Here is a 19,914-nt window from a genome sequence, read left to right as displayed (position 1 = left end):
TATGCACAGTAATCTTATCTAACTCCTCTCAGACTTTCGCCATGTAACTTGTTGCTTTTCAAGTCTGTGGACTTGAAAAAAATTACGTTTTTGAGGTGACATCTTTATCTCTTTAAAAATCTGTCATCCAGTAAAAAATAAAACATATTTTAAAATCTAAAATCTGAATGAGACTGGCTAATGGGAAGCTTTAGAAATGTTAAGAACCACTTGTCAAAACTTATTGATGCTATTTGATTTATTCACCTGTTTCACTTACATTTGGCTGACTACCTATCAATGCAAACATCAACGCTAAAACAGGAGTACAGTCAAGCCCATAAACAAAGGTGCAGGTGTGTGTCTCATGTGGGCACATACACACTGGAAAGAGGAATTTGTCAAAGGTAAATGAAATGTGGCTGGCATAAGAAAGAACAAAAGAATGCCATCTGCAGCAACACGGATGGAGCACGAGATTGTCATATGAGTGAAGTCAGTCAGACAAAGATATATGAGATCACTTGTATGTGGAATCAGGGAAAAAAATGGTAAAATTGACTTATTTACAAAAAAGAAACAGGTTCACAGACTTTAAAAGCAAACTCATGGTTACTAGGAGGGAATGGGGAAGGAAGGGATGAATTGGTCAATTGGAACTGACGTGTATACACTACTATATGCAAAATAGATAGCTAATAAGAACTTATTGCGTAGCACAAGGAACTCTACTTAATATTCTGTAATGACCTATATGGGAAAAGAATTTACAAAAAGTGGACATATATATATATGCATAACTGATTCACTTTTCTGTATAACAGAAACTAACAAAATATTGTAAATCAACCATACTCCAGTAAAACTTCTTTTGAATGAAAAAGTGAACTGTGACTAGTTTTTAATAAAAATAATTTTAGCAGTTATTTGATATTAAATATAAAATTATGTCTATTCGTAGTTATTTCTTTTGTTGAATAACTGTTCTGTGATTCTGAATAGGAGAAAAATAATTATTTTAAATGAAATTCTGTACTCTTTTGGCACATTTTATTAAGAGATACATGAATATGTTGAATTAATATTTCTTCTTGACTGAATCACAACATATTCACACTACAATTTTCAATAAGATAAAATAATCAACCCAAATCCATAGCTCACCCTAATGGTATTCTACATGCTACTGGTTTGGACAAATGTATAATGAACTGAATGCATCATTATAATACCATGAAGAGTATTTCCATTTTCCTAAAACTCCTCTTTTTAAATTTTTATTTTTATTTTATATTGGAATGTGAAGCTAGTGTTAAAGAATCTGCCTGCCACTACAGGAGGTTCAGGAGACGTGAGTTCTATCCAAGGAAGATCCCCTGGAGGAGGATATGACAACTCATTCCAGTATTCTTGCCTGGAAAATTCCATGGACAGAGAAGCCTGGCAGGCTACAGTCCATGGATGTGCAAAGAGTTGAATATGACTGAGCGACTGAACACACACATAGTTGAATTACAATATTGTGTTAGTTTTTGGTGTACAGAAAAGCAATTCAGTATATATACATTCTTTTTCAGATTGTTTTCCTATACAATTTATTACAGAATATTGAGTAGAATTGCAGGGCTATACAGTAGGTCCTTGTTGATTATCTGCTTTGCATATATTAGTGTATTCATACTAAGTCGTTTCAGTCGTGTCTGACTCTTTGTGACCCCATGGACTATAACCCTCCAGGTTCCTCTGTCCATGTGGTTCTCCGGGCAAGAATACTGGAGTGGGTTGCCGTGACCTCCTCCAGGGGATCTTCCCCACCCAGGGATCGAACCTGCGTCTCTTACATCTCCTGCGTTGGCTGGCAGGTTCCTTCTAGCACTGCCTGGGAAGCCCCATGCATAGTAGTGTGTGTATGTTAATCCCAAGCATCTAATTTATTACACCACTTCACCTTTACATTCTGATAACTGCAAGTTTGTTTTCAAAGTTTGTGAGTCTGTTTCATAACTAAGTTCATTAGTATAATCACTTTTTAAGATTCCACATGTGAGTGGAATAAGGTTCCACATATATCTTTCTCTGTTTGACTTACTTCACTTAGCATGGCAGTCTCTAGGTCCAGCCATGTTGCTGCAGATGGCGTTATTGCAGTCTTTTTTAACGACTGAGAAATATTCCTCTGTGTATACCTACCGCATCTTCTTTACCCATTCACCTGTCGACGGACATCTAGGTTGTCGCCATGTCCTGGCTACCGTAAACACCTTTGCGATGAACACTGGAGTGCATGTATCTTTTTGAACTATTGCTTTCTCTGAAACGTGCCAGGACTGGGATTGCTGGATCGTGTGCTAGTTTCATTTTTAGCTTTCTGAGGAAACTCCGTACTCTTCTTCGTAGTGTACGGAGTTACATTCCCACTGACAGTGTAGGAGGATCCCCTTTTCTCCACATCCTCTCCAGATGTTTTGATGATGGTCATTCTGACCATTATGAGAATCTAAAACACAAACAGAACAAACTGAAAACAAACTCATAGAGAAATAACTGATGGCTGTCCATGGGGTGGGAGTAAGGGTGCAAAAGAGGTGAAGGGAATGAGAGGCACCAAGTTCCAGTGATAAAACACAGGCGCCATGAGAATGTAATACACAGCATAGTGAATATGGAAAATGACATTATAATGCCTTTGAAAAATGACATAAGAAATAAATTTAAATTTAAAAACAAATACCAAATAATGGTTAAAATGTAAAATAATTTTAATGCATTGCTGGTAAGAAATTGACATGGTAGAACACTTCAGAAAATATCTTGGCAATGTTTCATTTAAATAAACACATACTCACCCTATGATCAAGCAACCCATCTAGATATTTATCCAAATGATGTGAATGCTTGTGTTCAAATATCTTAGGCAAATGTTTATGTCAGTTTTATTTCTGATCACCAGACCCTTAAACAAACACTAATGTTCCTCAGCTACGAAGTAGGATAAACAACCTGTAATGTCCATTGTGCAGAATATGATTCTGCAGTAAAGATTCCGTTACGACACAAGTAATAACAAGAGTGAATTCCAAATACTAAGTGAAAGATTACCAACTCAGAGTATGTATTCCAGGATTGCAGTGAGGTACACTGTTGCAAGGGCAAAGTTCTCTGATTGTCAGGGGCAGTGGATAGGAAAATGTGTTTACCCAAAGAAGTTTATAGGAATTTATTCAGGTGATAGTGGTTCTTTGAAAGTAAATTTAGCAAAAGTCTTAGAACTCTACAGTAAAATTTTGGATATTACTGTACATAAATTATATGTAAATTATATGTTCATAATAAATTGACCAAAATAACAAGAAAAAAAGCAGTAGTAAAAAACATGTGTGTACAAAGGGAATAATCAGCATGGTCCCCACAGGCAGTTTAATTGCGCCTTTCATGGGAAAGTAGGGTGAGAACCTGTAGATGTGCCCACGAGGGAAATTCCTGGCGAACTCTGCGTCTCTATAACACCCTCACGCCCCCCAGCATTAGCCTTTGAAAGCCCAGTATCCATGTGACCTCATTTTAGAGGGACGGCTCTGCATGCTGAACCCATACAGCCATCATTTATTCATCTGACTAGTCATACTTGTCAGTACACAGAAGCTTCATCCCAGCATTTGACATGTACCTGTACCCAGAGTCAGGGAAACACCCCAAGAGAAAAATGAAGTTGACTGGCTCTTAAAGGATAATCTCTTATTGGAATTTGTTATTTACAGAAACAATTCTGTGAATTATGTGACAGAGGTAATCCTACGATGTTTATTGTTCAAAGGAGGAGGAGTTAAGGAGACAGAGAGAATGCACAGGAAGTTCAGGAATTAAACCATGTTAATATTCTTTCTTCCATTTTCCTGCCTTAGAGACTTTGGGATCATGAGACCATAATTGGAAGGAGAGCTCCTCTGACAGTATTTCTGCATCATTCTACAGCTGATATCGAGGTGAGACTGGGATGCGAACGTCAAACTTCTATCAGTAGAGTTTACTGATACCCAGGAAACCCCATCCTGCTTTCCAAAAGATATGAACAGAAAAATAACCTAGATAGATTCTCTGATTGAGTGGTAATTTCATCTTGTTCATCAAATATTGGCTGCTCCATAGAGGTAAGAAACAAATCAATACTAACAAATGAACAAAAAAAGCAGAGGTAAAAAAAATCCTTATGTTACTGAGTCCAGGCTTGCTTGGCTTGCTGCAAGAAAAGTCAGTGAATCTGAGACGAGCTGATGGGACTAGGAAGGGACTTTATTTAGAAGCTGGCTGGTGGAGAAGACCGCAAGCTAGTGTCTCAAAATAATCCTCTTGCCGGGGGCTTGGTGGCCAGGTTCTTTTATGGATCAGAGATTTGGGGGGCAAAGAGGAGGTGAGGAAACAAAGTAAAAAGACCATTTAATTCCTGCAAATATCTCCTAGACTGGCAAGCCTCAGGCAGGGGGACGTGTTCACTTCACTTCCTTAAGTCATTTCATGGCTGGTGTGAAACGGAATACCTCCTGTCATATCGGCTAACGAGGATGCCACATCTACCTGTGATTCTGGCCTCCCAAAGTGAATCTTGGGGCCAGGAGAGTTAGTAGCATGTGAGGGGCACCGGCCCTGCCCCTGGGGACACAAAGGCCTCAAGAGTGGGGCATCCTTCCCGGGCGGCCAGGATCAGGCTCTCTCTCTCGGAGGTAGGCCACTGTGCATGTCTACAAAACCAAAAGCAGCAAAACAAGGCTTAAAGTCGCAGAAGCAGACCCAGTGTAAAGTCAAAGTTAACCCTTCCTGCTTACACTTAAACTGTAACAGTACCTGGGCTTCCCTGGTGGCTCACTGTGAAGAAGCTGCCTGCCAAGTGAATTCTTCAGTACCATTTTTCTAGATTCCTTATATGTGTGTTAGAATGTGTTGTTTATCTCTCTCTTTCTGACTCACTTCACTCTGTATAATAGGTCCTAGGCTCATCCACCTCATTAGAGCTGACACAGAGGTGTTTCTTTTATGGCTGAGTAATATTCCATTGTGTACATATCCACAACTTCTTTATCCATCCATCTGTCAATGCGCATCTAGGTTGCTTTCACGCTCTAGCTATTGTAAATAGTGCTGCAATGGACAATGGGAGAAATGGGAGAAAGAGACATAGAGAATAGACTTACGGGCGTGGGGAGAGGGGAGGAGAGGGTGAGACGTACGCAAGGAGTAACATGGAAAGTTGCATTGCCCTATGTAGAATAGATAGCCATCGGGAACTCGCTGTATGCTCAGGAAACTCCAACAGGGGCTCTGTGTCAGCCTAGAGGAGTGGGGTGGGGAGGGAGATGGGAGGGAGGTTCAAAAGGGAGGGGATATATGTATACCTATGGCTGATTCACGTTAAGGTTTGACCGAAAACAACAACATTCTGTAAAGCAATTATCCTTCAATAAAAAATAAATTAATTTTTTTAAAAAAGAAGTTGCCTGCCAGTGCAGGAGATGTGGGTTCAATCTCTGGGTCAGGATGATCACTGGAGAAGGAAATGGCAGCCCACTTCAGTGTTCTTGCCTGAGAAATTCCATGGACAGAGGAGCCTGGAGGGCATAAAGAGTTGAACACATCTTAGCAACTGAACAACAACAGCAACATAAAAGTGTCTAACAGGAATTAACAAAATCCAAACTGCATTTTTACCTTTTCTTCATAATTTCATGCTTATTATTACTAGAATGTGTACACAAGTTAGCAGTGAATGGCTAAAAGCATAGACTTTTGATTTGACCAAAAGTGGATTTAACTCTTGAATCTCTACTCTCATACTAACTGTGCAATTTTAGAGCAACACATAACTTCTTAAGTCTTTACTTTCCTAATGGTAAAGTAGAAATCATAATGCTACTTTCCTTACACACACACACACACACACACACACACTCACACACAGACACAGACACACAGACACACACACCACTCATTCATCTGTGAAGAACTAGTTGGTAACAGAACATAGTGTATGCTAAAAGTGGTCATGTGTGTTTGGGCTGGTAAACATAATATCTTCAAGGTACAGTCTTGTAAAATGAAGTTGCAAGGTTTTAGGAGGAAAATGTTCAATTCAGTTCAGTTGCTCAGTTGTGTCCAACTCTTTGCGACCCCATGGACTGCAGCACGCCACACTTCCCTGTCCGTCACAAACTCCCGGAGCTTATTCAAACCCATGTCCATTGAGTTGGTGATGCCATCCAACCATCTTATCCTCTGTTGTCCCCTTCTCCTCCCACCTTCAATCTTGCCCAGCATCGGGGTCTTTTCAAATGAGTCAGCTCTCCACATCAGGTGGCCAAAGTATTGGAGTTTCAGCTTAAGCATCAGTCCTTCCAATGAATATTCAGGACTGATCTCCTTTAGGATGGACTGGTTGGATCTCCTTGCTGTCCACGGGACTCTCAAGAGTCTTCTCCAACACCACAGTTCAAAAGCATCAATTCTTTGGTGCTCAGCTTTCTATATAGTCCAATTCTCACATCCAACTCTCACATGACTACTGGGAAAACCATAGCTTTGACTAGATGGACCTTGTTGGCAAAGTAATGTCTCTGCTTTTTAATATGCTGTCTAGGTTGGTCATAGCTTTACTTCCAAGGAGCAACCGTCTTTTAATTTCATGACTGTGGTCACCATCTGCAGTGATTTTGGAGCCCTCAAAAATGAAGTCAACCCCCTGTCTCCACTGTTTCCCCATCTATTTCCCATGAAGTGATGGGACCAGATGCCATGATCTTAGTTTTCTGAATGTTGAGCTTTAAGCCAACTTTTTCACTCTCCTCTTTCACTTTCATCAAGAGGCTCTTCTTCTTCGCTTTCTGCCTTAAGGGTGGTGTCATCTGAGGCTATTTATATTTCTCCCAGCAATCTAAATTCCAGCTTGTGCTTCTTCCAGCCCAGCGTTTCTCATGATGTACTCTGCATATACATTAAATAAGCAGGGTGACAATATACAGCCTTGATATACTCCTTTCCTTATTTGAAACCAGTCTGTTGTTCCATGTCCAGTTCTAACTGTTGCTTCTTGACCTGCATATGGATTTCTCAGGAGTTAGGTAAGATGGTCTGGTATTCCCATCTCTTTCAGAATTTTCCACTGTTTGTGGTGATCCACACAGTCAAAGGCTTTGGCATAGTCAAAAAAGCAGAAGTAGATGTTTTCCTGGAACTTTCTTGCTTTTTCCATGATCCAGTGGATGTTGGCAATTTGGTCTCTGGTTCATCTGCCTTTTCTAAATCCAGCTTGAACATCTGGAAATTCATGGTTCACGTAGTGTTGAAGCCTGGTTTGGAGAATTTTGAGCATTACTTTGATAGCATGTGAGATGACTGCAATTGTGTGGTAGTTGGAGCATTCTTTGGCATTGCCTTTCTTTGGGATTGGAATGAAAACTGACCTTTTCCAGTCCTGTGGCCACTGCTGAGTTTTCCAAATTTGCTGGCATACTGAGTGCAGCACTTTCACAGCATCATCTTTCAGGAATTGAAACAGCTCAACTGGAAATCCATAACCTCCACTAGCTTTGTTCATAGTGATGCTTTCTAAGGCCCACTTGACTTCACTTTCCAAGATGTCTGGCTCTAGATTAGTGATCACATCATCATGATTATCCAGGTTGTGAAGATCTTTTTTGTACAGTTCTTCCGTGTATTCTCGCCACCTCTTCTTAATATCTTCTGCTTCTGTTAGGTCCAGACCATTTCTGCCCTTTATTGAGCCCATCTTTGCATGAAATGTTCCCTTGGTATCTCTAATTTTCTTGAAGAGATCTCTACTTCTCTGAAACATCAAACACTGAGTTCAGACCTATGGAGGCAATGAATAACCAGGAATGGAGTTAAACTCAGTTTGATTTAAACACAGTGAAGACCATTATTTTGGGAGCCACTCCACGTGGGTTCAGAGATTGCCTTGGGTCCAAAGCATGCCTTGTTAATTAACATTCATTTAAAAATAGACAAGATTACTCAACCTCTTGTGCATTATAATTTAAATGAAGGCAATATCCTATCAAGACACGATGTTCTTGAAAGAATATAATTAATATATGTTTAGAGTCAGACACGACTTGGTGACTGCATGACAACATAGAAGGTGCCTGCAGAAGTTCCTGCAGAGGAACCACATGCGAGGATGGGCTTTTACTCGGCTTGGGAAAGAGTGAGTTGGCAGATGTGTTTATTCTGGGCTAGCTGTGAGCAAGTTAGTTTTCTTTTTTAAAGTTTTTATTTGATATTTATACTTTTGGCTGTGCTGGGTCTTCACTGCTGCAGGGGCTCCTCTCTGCCTGTGGAGAGCAGGGGTTATGAGCTTCTTGCTGCCGTGGCTTCTCTTGCTGGGAGCCCAGGCCACAGGGTGCACAGGCGCAGAGCTGCGGCACATGGGCCCAGTCGTCTGGCTCCTGGGCCGTAGAGTACAGGCTCAGTAGTTGTGGTGCATGGGCTTAGCTGCCCGCAGCATGTGAGACCCACCCACGTCAGGAACAGAACCTGTGTCTCCTGCATTGGCAGGTGGACTGTACCACTGAGCCGCCGGGGAAGCCCCTATCAAGTTAATTTTCTGTATCTCAGCTTACAAACTCATACACTTTAAAAATTGAGGAGATGATCTGTGAAGACCCATCAGATTCAACAGCATGTAAATCTCTATGGAATGAATGGACTAAGTCTTGTTGACAAGTGCGTCTTTATCTGGAGTATATTGAAATGCAAGCTATCACTGTAATAAAATAATACTGTAATGAAATATTGCATGCATGCTTTTCAACTGAAGTTTCTTTATCTGTCACTGTTTCCGTTTTCTCACAGCCACAGAGCGCTTTGCAGCCCTCTTCCCAATGAAGAACATGACGGGAGTGACTGAGTTCCTTCTCCTGGGCCTAACCAGGGACCCAGAGCTACAAGTCCTGCTCTTTACAACGTTCGCCCTCATCCACCTCTCCACTCTGGTTGGGAACTTGGGCATCATCATGTTGACGCTATTGGACTCGCATCTCCACGCACCCATGTACTTTTTCCTCGGTAACCTGTCTCTGGTGGACGTTTGTTACTCCTCAGCTGCCACTCCCACAGTCCTGGCTGGATTCATTCCAGGAGACAAGGTCATCTCCTACGATGCCTGTGCTGCTCAGATGTTCTTCTTCGTCGCCTTTGCCACTGTGGAAAATTACCTTTTGGCCTCAATGGCCTATGATCGCTATGCAGCCGTGTGTAAACCCCTACACTACACCACCACCATGACACGAAGTGTGTGCGCTGGTCTGGCTACAGGCTCCTATGTCTGTGGTTTCCTGAATGCCTCCATCCACACTGGAGACACCTTCAGTCTCTCTTTCTGTACGTTCAGTGTGGTCCATCACTTTTTCTGTGATGTTCCAGCCATCATGGTTCTCTCTTGTTCTGACAGACAGGTTAGTGAACTGGTTCTAGTTTGTGTAGTGAGCTTCAATGTCTTTTTTGCTCTCCTGGTTATCTTGATATCCTATATGTTCATATTTATCACCATCCTAAAGATGCCCTCATCTGCAGGGTACCAGAAGGCTTTATCCACCTGTGCCTCCCACTTCACTGCCGTATCCATCTTCTATGGAACGATTATCTTCATGTACTTACAGCCCAGCTCCAGTCACTCCATGGACACGGACAAAATGGCCTCTGTGTTCTATGCTATGATCATTCCATTGCTGAACCCTGTGGTCTACAGCCTGAGGAACAAGGAGATAAAGAGTGCATTTATGAAGGTTGTTGTAGGTAATACTGTCCCTAGGATTATGATTTCAACAATGTAAAATGATATCCTGACCAATAAAAGGTCTCTTGTCCTGAAAAAAAAAAAAGAAACACTGTGTCCAGAAATATAATACCTGAATAAGACTGGCTAAGATGTCTTGTGGCTGACTAGTTTAAAACCTTATTAAGGACATTGGTCTATTCATTTATCCTGGATGCTTTTTTAACTAAAATATTTAATTCATGTATTAGAATATACATATGTGTGTAATAGACTTCTATTTCTTTGGTTAAATGCTAAACTGTTAATTTAGTATTTAATTTAAATGTTAAATTTGAAAATAAAATGTTGTACTATTAAATAAAAGTATATGATTTGGAGGAGCATGTCTTATCAAGAGAAAAGTATAGCATTTTAAATACATTAAGATTTATATCTTGACTGAGTCATTTGATAGAACCAACATGCTCATTTTTACAATTTTCAAAGGATAATGTAGCCAGAGTGTAAGAGAAACAGAGGAAATGAAAAGTAGTTAAAACCCAAGATTTTTTGGAAACATTTCTTTATTTATCTGGCTTAGCTGTGGGTCTTAGTTGCAGCACCCTGCATCTTTGCTTGTGGTGTAGGGATCGGTAGTTGTGGCAGGTGGGTTTAGTTGTCCTGTGCCATTTGGGATTTAGTTCCCTGACCATGGATTGAACCCACGTCCCCTGCATTGTAAGACAGATTCTTAACCACTGGACCACCAGAGAAGCCCCTTAAACACAAGATTTTGATGCTGAGCATGCTCGCTTCTATTAGAGTTTCACTTCTAGGTCCTCCTTCTACAGAGGTAGGAAGTATACATACGCATGGTTTGTATGTATTCATCAGTTCAGTTCAGTCACTCAGTCGTGTCTGATTCCTTGTGACCCCATGGACTACAGCATGCCAGGCCTCCCTGTCCATCACCAACTCCTGGGGCTTGCTCAAACTCATGTCCATGGAGTGATGCCATCCAACTATCTCATCCTCTGTCATCCCCTTCTCCTCCTGGCTTCAATCTTTCCCAGCATCAGGGTCTTTTCCAATGAGTCAGTTTTTCACATCAGATGGCCAAAGTACTGAAATTTCAGCTTCAGCATCAGTCTTTCCAATGAATATTCAGGACTGATGTCCTTTAGGATGGACTTGTTGAATCTCCTTGCTGTCCAAGGGACTCTCAAGAGTCTTCTCCAACACCACAGTTCAAAACCATCAATTCTTCGGCACTCAGCTTTCTTTATAGCCTAACTTTCACATTGATACCGGACTACTGGAAAAACCACAGCTTTGACTAGACAGACCTTTGATGGCAAAGTAATGTCTCTCCTTTTTAATATGCTGTCTAGGTTGATCATAGCTTTTCTTCCAAAGAGCAAGCATCTTTTAATTTTGTGGTTGCAGTCACCATCTGCAGTGATTTTGGAGCCCCCAAAAATAAAGTTTCTCACTGTTTCCACTGTTTCCCTATCTATTTGCCATGAAGTGATGGGACCAGATGCCATGATCTTAGTTTTCTGAATGTTGAGTTTTAAGCCAGTTTTTTTCACTCTCCTCTTTCTCCTTCATCAAGAGGCTCTTTAGTTCTTCTTCACTTTCTGCCATAAGGGTAGTGTCATCTGTGTACCTGAGGTTATTGATATTTTGCCCAGTGATCTTGATTCCAGCTTGTGCTTCATCCAGCCCAGCGTTTCTCATGATGTACTCTGCATATAAGTTAAATAAGCAGGGTGACAATATACAGCCTTGACGTGCTCCTTTCCCAATTTGGAACCAGTCTGTTGTTGCATATCCAGTTCTATTACTTCCCGACCTGCATACAGATTTCTCAAGAGGCAGGTCAGGTGGTCTGGTATTCCCATCTCTTTCAGAATTTTCCACAGTTTTTTGTGATCCACACAGTCAAAAGCTTTGGCATTATAAAGTAGAAGTAGATGTTTTTTTGGAACTCTCTTGCTTTTTCTATGATCCAGCAGGTTTTGGCAATTTGATCTCTGGTTCCTCTGCCTTTTCTAAATCCAATTTGGACATCTGGAAGTTCACAGTTCACATACTATTGAAGCCTGGCTTGGAGAATTTTGAGCATTACTTTGCTAGCATGTGAGATGAGTGCAGTTGTGTGGTAGTTTGAGCATTCCTTTGGCATTGCCATTTTGGGGGATTGGAATGAAAACTGACATTTTCCAGTCCTGTGGCCACTGCTGAGTTTTCCAAATTTGCTGGCCTATTGAGTGCAGCACTTTCACAGCATCATCTTTTAGAATTTGAAATAGTTCCTGGAATGCAAAAGTAGGAAGTCAAGAAATACCTGAAGTAACAGACAAATTTAGCTTTGGAGTAGAGAATGAAGCAGGGCAAAGGCTAACAGAGTTTTGCCAAGGGAACATACTGGTCATAGCAAACACCCTCTTCCAACAGCATAACAGGAGACTCTACAAGTGGACATCACCAGATGGCCAATACCAAAATCAGATTGATTATATTCTGTGCAGTCAAACATGGAGAAGCTCTACACATATACATTTTTACTATAAAGCAAACAGTTGTTCCAAATTTTGACATATGTGCAGAGATAGCTGGAGGAGAATGAGAGGAAGAGGTAGGGAACTCATGATGACAGTTTTTCTTGCTATCTGCCGTTTTATTAGAAGGTTTCTATGTAAGCTTAAATTTAATATTTATATCTTTGTGAAATAAGTATACTGGATATTATATGGATAGGACTTTTGACAGGAATGAAACTAGGATTCAAGGACCAAATAATATTCCCCAAACCAACTCCATCTAAGTTGCTAATTGATCACGCTTATCTGTACACTCTAGGGAAATTACTAAAGTCCATGCCGTACCCTTGGGTAGATAGTCTCTGGGTATCTTCTCCTAAATGATTATAATACGCTTATAATCAGACAAGTTGTTCCTTCTAGTTCTTCTCTTGTTGCCATATTTTCTCACTTTATCTCTCTCTTGTCTCTCTCCCTCTTCTCTCTCTCATTCCCTCATTCAGTGTTTAAATGAGTTTCTGATTGTGACTTATACCTTGTTAGTACTATAATATGACCACATTTTATATTTATAGCATTTTTATTGCTTTATACTTTTATCAATACAATCCATTATCTGCTATGTTAGCTCTAAGAGCATTAATAGTACTAATAATAACAGCAGTACTATGAGGAATAGTAGATTTCTATACGACTATGGCTTAATTGACTCCACTCATCTAATTTAAATGGGGAAAATGTTATTATTCTGATTGTTTGGATGAGAAAAGTGACTCTCAGAAAAGTTATTTAATTTCAACTGCATATTTAAAAGGACAATTATGATTATGGATTTTAGACAATTCTGCATGTTTTCTAACATCATTTGAGAGCTGGAAATAAATGAAAGAATAATAACTGGTTATCTTTCTGCAACACACAATCTGAAAAGGAAACCAAGAAATCTTGGAAGTCAAATACATATTAATAAAATATGCAGAGATTAAAGAACATACTTTTATTTTTTGTAGCAATATTTTTTATTTTATTTTATTTATTTACTTTTTGGAGGCTAATTACTTTACAATATTGTATTGGTTTTGCCATACATTGACATGAATCCTCCATGGGTGTACATGTGTCCCCCATCCTGAATCCCTCTCCCACCTCCCTCCCCATCCCATCCCTCTGCACCATCCCAGTGCACCAGCCCCGAGTACCCTGTATCATGCATCGAACCTGGACTGGCGATCCATTTCACATACGAAAATATACATGTTTTCAATGCAGAACGTACTTTTTAAAAATGGATCAAAGAATAAATCTCAAGAGAAATTTTAAGATATTTTGGGCTAAATGAAAATGATATCACAACTTATCAGAATTTGTGGGATACAGAAGTAGTAGTATTTAGAAGGAAATTTACAGCATTGATTGTATATACTGGGGAATAAACGATTTAAAATGCATAATCTAAGCTTCCACCTTAGGAAACAAGAAAAGAAGAACAAATTAAATCCAAAGTAATCAGACAAAAATAAATAATAAGAATTAGAGCAGAAATTTGGTGGCTCAGATGGTAAAGAATCTGCCTGCAATGGAGGAGACCCAGCTTCAATCCCTGGGTCAGAAAGATCCCCTGGAGAAGGAAATGGCAACACACTCCAGTACTCTTGCCTGGGGAATCCCATGGACAGAGGATCCTGGTGGGCTACAGTCTGTGGGGCCATGAAGAGTCAGACATGACCGAGTGACTAACACTTTAGGAGCAGAAATCAATGAAAGTGAAAACAGGAAATCAAGAAGAGAAAATCAATGAAACTAAGAGCTATTTCTTAGAACAGATTGATAAAATCAATAAGCATCAAACCAGGCTTACTAAAACACAAAGAAAGAGGACACAAATTAGACACATCGGAAATGAAAGCTGGGGTATCATTTCAGATTCTATGGGCGTTAGAATGATAATGAAAGAATAGTAGGAAGAACTCTCTGCATACAGATTTGGTTACCTAGATGAAACTGATAATTCCTTGAAAGCCACAGTTTGCCAAAATCTCACAAGAGGACATAGACAATCTCAACAGGCCTATATTTATTAAAGAAGTTGAACTAGCAATTAACAATTCTCCAGAACAGAAATTTTCAGGCCAGTTTATTGAATTCTACCAAACATTTACAAAACATTTTACCAATCCTTTGCAATCTTTTTCAGAGGGTAGAAGCAGAGGGAATGTTTCTTAACTCATTCTATGAATCCAACAATACCTTAATAACAAAACCAAACAAAGGTATTACAACCAAAAAAGCCAATATCTTTCATAAACATAGATGTAAAAATCCTCAAAAGATATTTACAGATTAAAGTCAATGGGCAAAAAGAATTATACCTCATAGCCACCTGGGATTTATCACAGGCATACAAGATTGTCTATCATTTGAAAAGCAATTAATGTAATCCATCAAATAAAGAAGCTTAAAGTGCATTATCATATCAATATATAAATAAAAACCTTTTGACAAAATCCAATATCCACTCATGATGAAAAAGTCTCAGTAAATAAGAACAGAATACTTTGGCCACCTGATGGGAAGAGCCGACTCATTGGAGAAGACCCTGATACTGGGAAAGATTGAAGGCAGGAGGAGAAGGGGGTGACAGAGGATGAGCTGCTTGGATGGCATAATTGACTTAACAGACTTGAGTTTGAGCAAACTCCAGGAGCTAGTGAAGGACAAGGAGGCCTGGTGCACTGCAGTCCACGCACAAAAAGTCATACATGACAGAGCAACTTAACAACAAAATAAAAATGGTTAGTTCTCTCGACTTGATAAAGACACCTACAGAATGTCTAAGCTAACATTGTACCCAGTGGTGAGAAAACAGATTTCTCACTAAGATCAGGAATGTTCTTTTATACCATTTCTGTGAGCACTGTACTGGAAGTCCTAGCTAATGCAATATGATAAGAAAGTGATGTAAAAGGGAGATAGATTGGGAAGGAAGAAATAGAAACTGTCTTTGTTCACAGATAATGTGATCATTTATGTAGAAAATCAAAAAGGATAGACAAAAAACTCTCGGGACTAATAAATGATTAGCAAGGCTATAAGATGCAAGGTTGAGATGCAAAATTTTATCACTTTTCTACCTACTGGCAGTGAGCAAGTGGAATTTGAAATTTAAAATGCAAGATTTTTTATATTAGCACCCCAAAAATGAAATACACTCATCCTTACAGATCAACAGGGGATTGGTTCTAAGGATCACTCAGATACCAAAATATACAGACACTCAAGGCCCTTATATAAAACGGTGTAGCATTTGCATATGCACATCCTTTCATTTACTTTAAATCATATTTAGATTATTTAAAATACCTAATACAATGCAAATGCAATGTAAATAGTTGCTGTCATCTGACAAATGCATTTTGCTTTTTGGAAACTTTTAGAATTTCCTTTGACATATTTTCAATCCAGTGCACTGATCTGTACAGGGACAATGAGAGCCAAGAGGAGTACCATCAGAGGACCTCCAGGAGGGTGATTTGGAGGAGAAAAGAAATCCATCTGACTACAGATCTAATTTTCTGATTGACTTGTCAGAATTAAGGCACTCATCTCACATGCTAGTAAAGTAATGCTCAAAATTCTCCAAGCCAGGCTTCAGCAATACGTGAACTGTGAACTCCCTGATGTTCAAGCTGGTTTTAGAAAAGGCAGAGGAACCAGATATCAAACTGCCAACATCTGCTGGATCATGGAAAAAGCAAGAGAGTTCCAGAAAAACATCTATTTCTGCTTTATTGACTATACCAAAGCCTTTGACTGTGTGGATCACAATAAACTGTGGAAAATTCTGAAAGACATGGGAATACCAGACCACCTGACCTGCCTCTTGAGAAATGTGTATGCAGGTCAGGAAGCAACAGTTAGAACTGGACATGGAACAACAGACTGGTTTCAAATAAGAAAAGGAGTACGTCAAGGCTGTATATTGTCCCCTGCTTATTTAACTTCTATGCAGAGTACATCATGAGAAATGCTGGACTGGAAGAAACACAAGCTGGAATCAAGATTGCCAGGAGAAATATGAATAACCTCAGATATGCAGATGACACCACCCTTATGGCAGAAAGTGAAGAGGAGCTAAAAAGCCTCTTGATGAAAGTGAAAGAGGAGAGCGAAAAAGTTGGCTTAAAGCTCAACATTCAGAAAACGAAGATCATAGCATCTGGTCCCATCACTTCATGGGAAATAGATGGGGAAACAGTAGAAACAGTGTCAGACTTTATTTTGGGGGGCTCCAAAATCACTGCAGATGGTGACTGCAGCCATGAAATTAAAAGATGCTTACTCCTTGGGAGAAAAGTTATGACCAACCTAGATAGCATATTCAAAAGCAGAAACATTACTTTGCCGACTAAGGTCAGTTTAGTCAAGGCTATGGTTTTTCCTGGGGTCATATATGGATGTAAGAGTTGGACTTTGGAGAAGGCTGAGCGCCGAAGAATTGATGCTTTTGAACTGTGGTGTTGGAGAACACTCTTGAGAGTCCCTTGGACTGCAAGGAGATCCAACCAGTCCATTCTGAAGGAGATCAACCTTGGGATTTCTTTGGAAGGAATGATGCTAAAGTGGAAACTCCAGTATTTTGGCCACCTCATGTGAAGAGTTGACTCATTGGAGAAGACTCTGATGCTGGGAGGGATTGGGGGCAGGAGAAGGGGATGATCGAGGATGAGATGGCTGGATGGCATCACGGACTCAATGGACGTGAATCTGGGTGAACTCCGGGAGATGGTGATGGACAGGGAGGCCTGGCTTGCTGCGATTCATGGGGTCACAAAGAGTCGGACATGACTGAGCAACTGAACTGAACTGAACTGAACTGATTTTCTCTCTCTGACATGCATCATATTTGTCTGCCCTTGGTAAACTTGGGAAAGCACAGATATTATTTATCAACTTCTTAACATTTCTAGTAGCTTAACATTTAGTTGTAGCACATAAAGGAATGGAAAGGACACAAACATAGTAAAAATGTGACAGATAAAAAAATTAATTTTTAGAAATATATTTCAAGTATCAAAAATCAAACTAAATGTAATTTTTGTACTCTTGATCTTAATTTTTTAAATGGGAGAAGAAAAGATATCAAGAATGCAAATACATGCATGTGCTATTCAACATATCAAATTATGTCCCTGCACACAGTATAACTGTTTCTTCTTTATATCAGGTGGGGTGAGGAGAAGGGATTGCACACAGCTGGGCACCACAGGTGCCGTATTCTCCTGAGGGATGTGCTGGTACAATTCTCTTCTTTTTCTCGTTCATTAGTCTCTGAAATCCCATCTTGACTCCACTTCACATTGTCTTAAAAGAACCAGACTGTAGGCAGATCCCATTTGGTCGTGACTGATTGAAGTAGATGTTTATACTTTTAGTATATACCAGCTTCTTCCCAGACTGAATATTTGCAGTGCGTCTGAAACCACAGGTAAGAAAAGCACTGCAAGATAAAAGTTAAATTTATTCATGTTGAAAAAGTTAAACCCTTCTTAAGATATTTTATAAAATTTACTTTCATCTGTTACAGGAAAAAAAAATTGCAAAGTGTGTGGGAGAGAGAATTTTATTATCTCTATATCACAAATAAAATTAAGATCCACAGACGGTAAATACTTTTCCGAGTACCCAGAAAAATCTGCAGTAGGTGTAATACTTAAATCCAGGCTTCTAGCTCAGGGATAATGATCTTTTCTTCATCTCTTCAGCTTCAAAGAACTTGAAATTTTTTGACCATTACATAAAAAAGGATTTCTCCTGTATTATTTATACATTCTTCCAAGGCTGAATTTCTGATTTCAGATCCATATTTCAGTATCGTCTTTTCCTTCTTTTCAACAGCAAGGTAAGGGTCTATGTTCAATATACACTCTTCTAATGAAGTGCAATCCATGCAGTTAATGTAATTAAAATGCAATTGATGCAGAAGCAGTGAAAAACCTACATGTTCTGAGTCTTTGACGTCATACCTGGTTGTTTGAGCACCTTTTCTGAAACACCGGCATAAGTGTAGAATTCAAATGCATAGCATTTTAACCAGCAGAGAGTAGATTAATATTATGAAATTCCATGCTGCTTTCCTTGAGCTGTGCTTAATGGCTTGGTCGTATCCAACTCTTTGCAACCCCATAGACTGTGGCCCACCAGGTACCTCTGTCTATGGGGATTCTCCAGGCAAGAATACTGGCAGAGGTTGCCATGCCCTCCTCCAGGCTGCTTCCCTTAAGTGAAAAGACCTACGATGGGTTTCCCCAGTGGCTCGGCCATAAAGAAGCCGCCTGCTTTACAGGAGACTCAGGAGCTGTGGGTTCCATCCCTGACTGGGGAAGATCCCCCTGGAGGAGGTCATGGCAACCCACTCCAGTATACTTGCCTGGAAAATCCCATGGACGGAGGAGCCTGATGAGCTACAGTCCATAGGCTCGCAAAGAGTCAGACACGACTGAAGCTACTGAGCAAGCACTCATGGAAAGACCTACAACAGATGACAGGCTGATTGAGTGGGTTGCAAACTCTTTTTGTTTGTCACATGTTAACTTGTTACTGAAGGGACAGATAGCCAAACAGGGTGCAATTGCACTTCTTTAAAAACCAGAAAGTTGTTGGTACATCATGAAAGTACCAAGATCCTTACTGCGTTTTCACTATCATTTCCTCACAATCTCACCCTTTCACTACTTGCTTATCTAGAAAAAAAAATCTGTCAATGCAGTGATTAAATGTACAGGCACTGAAATCAGTTAGCCTTGAGTTTGTATGCTGGATAGCTCATACTATTTGTAAAATTTTAAGAAGTCACATTTTAACTGTAAATTAGATTGTGTGTGTGTGAGTGTGTGTATGTCCATGTAGTCTGTGTCTCTCTGCTAATGTCTATTTGTCTATCTGTCATCTGTTATCAGTATCATCTGTTGTGTGTATATCTATCCCTCCATCTACGAAACAAACTACTCGTAAGTAGCAAATTTAAGCTGTCCACTAACTTCGGGAGATCTGCTCGTCATCAGAGCACAGCGGGTTATGTGTGTAGCTATAGAGATCTACGGCTATATGTATACATCTTATTTTACTGTGTGGGTGAGGTTTTGACAAACACAAGTAATTTAAGGGGCAGACACGTAAAATAATGTGTTTCAGGGCTGAAAGGAAGATGGTAGAGAATGGTGGTTACCAAGAATGGGTTCCTTTCTCCCATCTCCTTTTAGAATACGAAGATTTGTGCTTGCTCATAAACAGATATACAAGTTAGTATCACCCTCAAAACTTTTGACTTTTCACCCCTCCACACCTCAGTATCTGTTTTCCAGACAACTGTTGTTAGGAATGACAGCAAGATTGAGTCTAAGATAGGAGAGCACTCTCAACACAAGCTAAACTGTGGATCTCAAGAAAGACATTAACAGAAAGAGGATCTGAAGATGCCTGAGTTCTCATCTAACGTGACTGACCCAGCCAAGAGAACAGACTGAGAAAAAAAGGGGAAGCAAAGTATGCGAGTGGACAGTATGTAGGAAAAGGCACATTAAAGACTAAGGTTATCGGACTTCAAAGCCCACCCGGCTGCGTCCGTCA

At 39.9% G+C, this 19,914-nt stretch overlaps 1 protein-coding gene across 1 annotated transcript; it reads left to right on the top strand.

Moving 5' to 3' along the window:
• The first annotated feature begins 8,864 nt into the window (after positions 1–8,864).
• LOC138092305 (olfactory receptor 5B3-like) lies at positions 8,865–9,818 on the top strand. The gene has a single exon (XM_068988088.1). The coding sequence runs from the start codon at positions 8,868–8,870 to the stop codon at positions 9,816–9,818; it is 951 nt and encodes a 316-aa protein (XP_068844189.1). The 5' UTR covers positions 8,865–8,867.
• The last annotated feature ends 10,096 nt before the right edge of the window (positions 9,819–19,914 follow it).

The sequence above is a fragment of the Capricornis sumatraensis genome, chromosome 16, assembly GCF_032405125.1.
Source record: "Capricornis sumatraensis isolate serow.1 chromosome 16, serow.2, whole genome shotgun sequence".
Classification (NCBI taxonomy): Eukaryota; Metazoa; Chordata; class Mammalia; order Artiodactyla; family Bovidae; genus Capricornis; species Capricornis sumatraensis.
This window is presented reverse-complemented; position numbering and strand designations above follow the sequence as displayed.

Bases quoted from the DNA above. Each gene is read 5' to 3' on its own strand.
- LOC138092305 (XM_068988088.1), top strand. From the start codon at position 8,868: ATGAAGAACATGACGGGAGTGACTGAGTTCCTTCTCCTGGGCCTAACC.